Consider the following 6,774-nt stretch of genomic DNA (forward strand, 5'->3'; position numbering starts at 1 on the left):
TTCCTGCTGTCACACTACATATGTATTTGGTTTTGATGTTGGTTGATAAAGTATTCAATGAATTTACTTTTTTTATATCTTTCCTCTGAGAACTTTCAAAGGCCTGAGGTTGCTCGGGCACTGGGAATTCTCCTAATCTAATTATCTTGATTCTAATTATTTAGCTAAATTATTTTTCTGAATTTTTTGTAATTTTTTTCATACTATCCGTTTTTATGCCTGGTTCCATCATAACTAAGAGCCTGCTATGTATTGGCATATTTAGTACAACATATTTAACATAACTTTAAATGCCACTTATTTTTTTATACTAAGTCAAATTCTTTGTTTTGGTTATGCCCTAGCAGTGTGGTTTTGTACGAGCGTTTTGGGTGGAATTGTACCTTTCCAGATTTTCAGTGGCAACTGAAAAATTGAAGTGGATTTGAAGCTTGCCAAGAAATAATTACCACTATTTTTATCTTAAGAGGAAAGGATTAAGGGTGGCATAAAGAGGATTTTTCTTGCCCCTTTATTCAGCCCAAGAGCATGAACATATGGGCTGGTAAGGGTCCGGGATGGTGCTGTCAGTTGCTAACTACTTAACTGGTTTTAATAAATAAAGCCGCTTAGCTGCAGGGACCCTGAGACTCACACTGGCAGGTAGCTTGCTCTGACCGGGCCAGAGAGACCCCGCTGCAGCAAACAACGTGGCTGTCTCTAAAATTGTGGTGGGAGTATTACAGCTTCTTCTAGTGGTGCCTCCTTCGGTGTTTTTTTAAAGGTTGGTAGTTTTTTGATGTCAAATGCTAATTCAGGGAGCAGATATGAAAGCCATAATAAATGTGCCCACATCAATATTATTTCCTCCCTTCTCTAAAGTTTCTTTTGGCCGATGAATGTAAACTTTTTAGAGTGAGAAGAAAACTGTCTTCCAAGGTTCACACTTCTGAATTCCTCTTGCACCGTGGAAGAGGCTGCAGCAAAGGCCACTGGCTGCTGTGATTGTGGTTTTTGTCCCCTCTCACAGATTACACCTAAAGCTGACCGAAGCCTGGGCCCTGACCACCTGCTGGCTGCTGGAGCAGCAGGCTCAGAGTGGTGTTAAGCTGTCACAAGTAGTAGCAGTCCTCTCTCTCGTCATCAGAATTCTGTAGTGGCGTTAGATATGGAGCCAAACAATGTGACGAACAAACGTCACTGTAACTATTTCTAAATGGAACACTGATCTTCTTGATAAATTTATTTATCAAGACTTACTGTTCATGAAGTATCATTTATAGACATTCTGTATGGGGAAGCCAAGGCGTGCAGTAACAAGGTGACTGTCTCAGTCATTCCCAATTAGGTCAGTGGTAGATTCTGGAAAAAACACAAGTTCAACTGCCCAACGTACAGAAGTTTGCCTTTCTCAGTATTAGACTGTTGTTCAATATTGCTGTTATTTAAACTGTCAGCTCTCAGCAAATAATGCTGTGTGTTGAATACAAAACTTCTCCTGAAGTCTTCAAGCTATTTGGCCAGTTGCCTTGACCTATTTTAGTTTAAGAGTCAGCAGCACTGAAGTGTAGCCTTAGCTGATGTTCTAATCCTATTTGGTAAGTGCAACAAAATGCAGGAGACAGACAGAGAAAATGTGTTTATGGTACAGGTAATGCTCACGTTTTTACAGGGAGGAGGAGCTGCACGAGAGGAAAATGGGGCTGTCCTCTGGTAGACGGAAATTGGGGTTCCCTCCTATCTCTCCGTATTCCTGCATGAAGGATTCTGTGCTGACGTTTGTGTTTGACGATGTGTGGGGCGAAGTGCTAGGCTGCATGGAAGAATTAATCTGCAGACACTGGGAAGGGTCAGCCTCTGGTAAGGATCACAGGGTTTCATGTGTTCAGTTTTGCAAAGATGCAGTGAGAGACGGGTATTTGGGAATAATCTCTTCAGGGGAAAAAAAAAAGGTTATTTTGCTAAACTGTGTGAGAATAGAGCTTAGCATCTAACAGGACTCTTTTTAAAAAATTTGGATTCACAGCACTGCCCACAACCAGCAATGCCAGTAGTTTTACTTACAGGAATTCTCTGTTGCTTTGCACAGATGATGAGAAAAATATCATAACAGTAGAAACAATCAGAGCAGATGCTGGAAGCCCTTTGCAGTTTGATCTTCTGCCAGCGTTGTTTCCTCGTGTGCCACAAACTAAAATGCCCTCAGTGACATCCGCTCTGGTAAGTATTTTTAGCCAGCTGGTTTGCGTAGGGACAGATCAATACAGCGCTACCTAAGCAAAGAGATGCGAGTACCTCAGGGGACTGTTTAGATACGTAACTAGTCTGGGGTTCGTACGGATGCTGACTGTCCTTTCTAACGCTTAAGTTCTGTTATTCCTCAGCTGCAAGTTTTAATTCCTACTTTTCTCTTTGAAACTTCATGTTTTATGTATGTATTGGCCAGCCATGTGGTGACTGTTCATGAATGATGTAGGTCTTCCTACATTTCCATGAACAGTGGGATAGAGGATTGCGTGCGAGGTCCTAATCTCACTAGTTTATTTATAGCTAACTCATCAGGCAGTAGAGGACAAGTCTCCGTGCAGTTGTAAACCAGGTTTTTTTCCCCTCAGACACTGGATTTGACTGTATAATCTGCTTTAGATGATCTGCTCCTAGAGTGGTGAGCACCAAAGTGTTATCTGTTTATGCCATTTTAATTCAACTGTTTCCTTCTTATTTCTTTCTCCTTTATTTCTACCCTGCCTCTTCCTCGTGTTCCCCTTACTGTATGCGTAGTGCCCAAACACCAGATGTGGCCGCAAAAGCAAAAAGAGGAGAAAACCACCTCAAGTATGTATGCTGGAAAGACTAAAGCTCTGGTATTTTCCATTTGCTGTCATTGCGGTGGGTGGAATTTGATGTTTTTCCAGATCAGTCTGTATTCCAGGAAGGGAGTTTGCAGTTCTGTTCTTGACATTAAAAAAATGTCAATGTACACTGAAAATCAGTTTTTTAAAAGTTCTGATTATAGGCATCGTTGGAAGACCCTGTCATGCAAACGAGCAGCTCAGCATTAAGTATGACATAGCATGGTAGGATACGTTTTCTACTTTAAGAAAAATGGAATGCTAAGATGCCTGTCTTAGATGGGAAAATAATATAACCAAGTGTATATCGGGATGTCATGGAAGAAATTAATTTCCTTCCTCTGTAATTATTTACAAGGACAAAATCTGTAAATGTGCGTATGTCTCTGCCGAAGAGTAATTTAGTTTGGTTTTTTTTTTTTTTTAAATCTTCAGGTAAATCGCTCTCAAGGGTCAAGTAGTGGCTCTCAACATAATCTAAATGGCTTGATGGTGATACACGGGATCCAGTTACAGCAAAGGAATCTGCCTGTCATGGAGAAAACACTGTAAGAACGATAGATCATCTGTTGTAGAGCACACTTATGGTGAGAGAGATTCAGCGAATAACATTGTGAGATCACTTTCTACATGGGAGAAAGCAATTCTCAGTTACCTCCCTGCTGGTTTATTTATTTGCCCTCTGTGAAACAGTGTTACTTCTGGTAGCGGCTTTCTGTCCCACTGCTGCTGGTTTGCACTTAGCAAAGAGCTGGGCATCACTGTTGGCACCAACTGACATCCCCAAGAGAGATGAAGCTCAGAATAGGGTAGAGAAACTGATTTGCTCAGTTCCTAGAACTGGGCCTGGGTTAGATCTAGGCTATGGGTGTGAAAACTGGTGTTTACAGTGTAGGGTTTTAAAATCTCTTCCTCGGGGATTAATTTATACTTTTACTCTGGAATCTTCAATCAGGAAGTTCGTAGTTCAGTAAAATAAAGATTGTAGTCTTTTTTCTTTTCCACTCCCTATTCTTTTCTAGCTTGGCTGTAAACTACTTTATATCGTTATGTATAAAAATCAAAACACATCATCTCTATCTGCACATAGTCAGTGTTGCACGTAGGTGAGTACTTCGGTACTGGTGTACTTACCAGGCATGGTGACCGTCTCCCTCTTTGATTTTATAATTCTGTTGTTAGGGACATGGATGACAAAGGGCCAGGATCCAGTTCTATCCTCTCTGCCAGAGCGTGGCCAAATCGTCCTCTAGAGCTCAGCACATCACCCCTGTCACGTTCCACAGGAAGGCGAAACCCTCTACCACGTACCTTGCATCCCATCAACACAAGCCGCTCTCGTACTGGGACCCCCGGGTCTGTGGACGATGTCTTCAAGGGAACTCGATTGTATGTTTTAAACCCAGTCTCTCACTGCAAGTTACTGTGTTTAGAGAACCCAGCTTACACAAAAAGCATGAACAGAAATAGCGTCAATTATGTGATTGGAGAAATTAACGGCCCATTAAAGCACTCTCTGCCCTGAGAAAGTTGATGTTTACCGTGCTATGAGGTGTGATTCAGTGAATCACATACATATGTAGATAGTTTTGCACAGGAACTGTAGACCTCTGTCTGTCCAGTACAAGCAAGGCAAAACCACTCTTGTCATCTGCTTTCTTTTCCAGTAGCCTGTTTTCAAACTGACCCTAAAGTCCCTGGAGGTCAGTGCCTGTTGCTATCCTAGCCCAGACTGGGCTGTAACGAAGGTGCTCGCCTTAGGGTATCTGACTGACCAAGGGACTCAGTGAACTCAGGGAAACCACAATCACATCTAGAGTATCTTTTCTGTTTGGCATAACGATCTGAGTGAGTGTAGTCAGTTACAGGAACTACGGGGTAAGAAGAAACAATGCGGGGGTTCCTGTATGTCTGTATTCCATGTGTTGTAAATTGACACAGATTTCATTTAGTTTTGCAGTTTACCTGTAAATTCATCCACAGCCTGTTATTTTTTGCCAGGTACTGTTTAGAGACTTGTTCCTTGTCCCTTATCAACTGATGTTTCTACTTCCAGTATTTTATGCTTCTGTTCCCCTTCCTCAGGCTTTGATCAATCTAACAATTGTTAACGTCTCCCCCCTATTGCCGTATATTTTTAAACATACATGGAGAACGTGAGGAAAGTCTTTTTTAAAAACGCCGATTGTAGCTTTTCTAATGCATTCTTACAGAACATCCTTCCTTTGGTCAACTCCAGAACATCTGTAGAGCTGTGGCCTCGTGATTGTTTCTAGCACTTTTCAAACATACAATAATACATAGACACCTTCTGTGTGAAACAGCTTTCATGTGACCAGTCTGTATCTAGCATACAGAATACTGAATGTTTCACATGCCTCTGGTGACAAATGCTTAATTCACTTAGAAGTCTGTGCAATTCCACTGGTGTGGCTCCTTGTAGAAGGCTTCTAAAAGCCTTTTTTTGCACCTGCACCTTCAAATGCTCAAAATATGGACAAGGCAGAAGCCTTGTTCTACCCCATTTTATCTGAGGCTTGTAGTAAGTCAAAGAGCTACAACGTCCATTTGCATTATGTAGCTTTTTTACTTGCTCTGCTTAAAATACGGCCCACTGCTGTTTTCTAGGCTCACTGTTTATCTTCAGTTGCTAGGCTGATGTTAGCAGTAAGCAGTAGTTCATCCTGAAGCCTACGAACAAAGAGCAGAAAGTAACGCCCTGTCTGGGATCGGGTCAGTAAGATTCTGCCATCGTATGGTAACTGGCCACGAAGATGCCTTTTATATACACACACCTTCATTGTGCAGTACCAGCCCCTCGGTACGCTCCTTCAAAATACAGTGGTTGAGGTGCGTTTTAACCACAGCTAGCTTTTAGACACAGCCGCCGTGTGTACACTGCTGGGCTGCTCTTTCTCATGCTCACTTTGCCTATACGCTTAATGGTAAATGTTAGGAAAACTAGAAGTTCCTGTAGGTAGATGAAAAAGATTTCTGCCAAACGTTACCTGCTCCAGGACTCCTCTTTTAAATCGCCTCCAACAGTCAGCCCTAACACCAGCATCTCCTAGCAAAATTCTGCAACTGTTGTGCTTAGTTTTAACTAATGCCATACAGACAATACTGTATGTTCATATGCTACCAAACACATATGGGGTTTTTTTTCTGTTCTTACTGGTGCATTTCAGTCCGACCGCGCATGAGCTGCTGACCTCACCCTCCCCACTGCTGCTAAGCCGAAATAATCTCCTACCACCTATTACTACCACTAGTGTGGCAGAGCCCGTGAGCACTGCAGCGTCCCAGAGGCAAACGGTAAGAGAGAGGCGCAGCAGTTTTACTGTGGGGTGGTCTAAAACTGTAATCGCCGCTGATCAAATTGCCAAAGCCAAGAGTACCACTTTGTTACCTTTTAAGTGACAGCAACTGAAATAGATGCACAGAAAATATCATACCAGTTTTGAGTACAGCATCACCCAGCACTGAATGCTTTAATTCCAATTAATGCCAGAATTTCTTCCTCCTCATAACTAGGCGTCGTATGGGTGACTTGGAAAATTCGCTTTAATTCCTTGGATAAATATTTTAAATGTACTGCTGCAGTTAGAAAAAGCCTTAACTGCATCGTTCTTCAATGCAGAAATCTCGAGGGAAGTCAAGTCGAGCCCACAGTTTAACAACACATGAAGATAGCCACCAGCAGCTACAGGAGCGGCTTTGCTTACCTGACCGTTTCTCCAGGCCTAACACAACCAGCGCCTTCCTGGTAAAGCACGGAAAATTACACCAAATCACCCTTAGTTACTGAGGAGGGTGTTTTCACAATTAGTGTCGGTAAACAGCGCTGGAGAACCAAATGTCACCAGTGATCAGTGCCAGGGAGTTGTTCGAGTTCGCCACTCGCTCAGATACTCACGGGTTAACAAACATCACTGCTTGGCTC

At 42.4% G+C, this 6,774-nt stretch overlaps 1 protein-coding gene across 1 annotated transcript in view; it reads left to right on the forward strand.

Annotated features, from left to right (window-relative positions):
* The window catches only part of FAM149B1 (family with sequence similarity 149, member B1), a 13,650-nt gene that overhangs the window by 4,085 nt on the left and 2,791 nt on the right, over positions 1–6,774 (forward strand). Inside the window, exons 7-13 of the mRNA XM_010136838.1 lie at positions 1,652–1,839; positions 2,069–2,199; positions 2,761–2,814; positions 3,267–3,379; positions 4,014–4,220; positions 6,020–6,146; positions 6,472–6,597. Of these exons, the coding sequence (XP_010135140.1) occupies positions 1,652–1,839; positions 2,069–2,199; positions 2,761–2,814; positions 3,267–3,379; positions 4,014–4,220; positions 6,020–6,146; positions 6,472–6,597 (946 nt within the window). The remainder of the gene's footprint in view (positions 1–1,651; positions 1,840–2,068; positions 2,200–2,760; positions 2,815–3,266; positions 3,380–4,013; positions 4,221–6,019; positions 6,147–6,471; positions 6,598–6,774) is intronic.

The sequence above is a fragment of the Buceros rhinoceros genome, unplaced genomic scaffold, assembly GCF_000710305.1.
Source record: "Buceros rhinoceros silvestris isolate BGI_N320 unplaced genomic scaffold, ASM71030v1 scaffold20285, whole genome shotgun sequence".
NCBI classification, from domain to species: Eukaryota; Metazoa; Chordata; class Aves; order Bucerotiformes; family Bucerotidae; genus Buceros; species Buceros rhinoceros.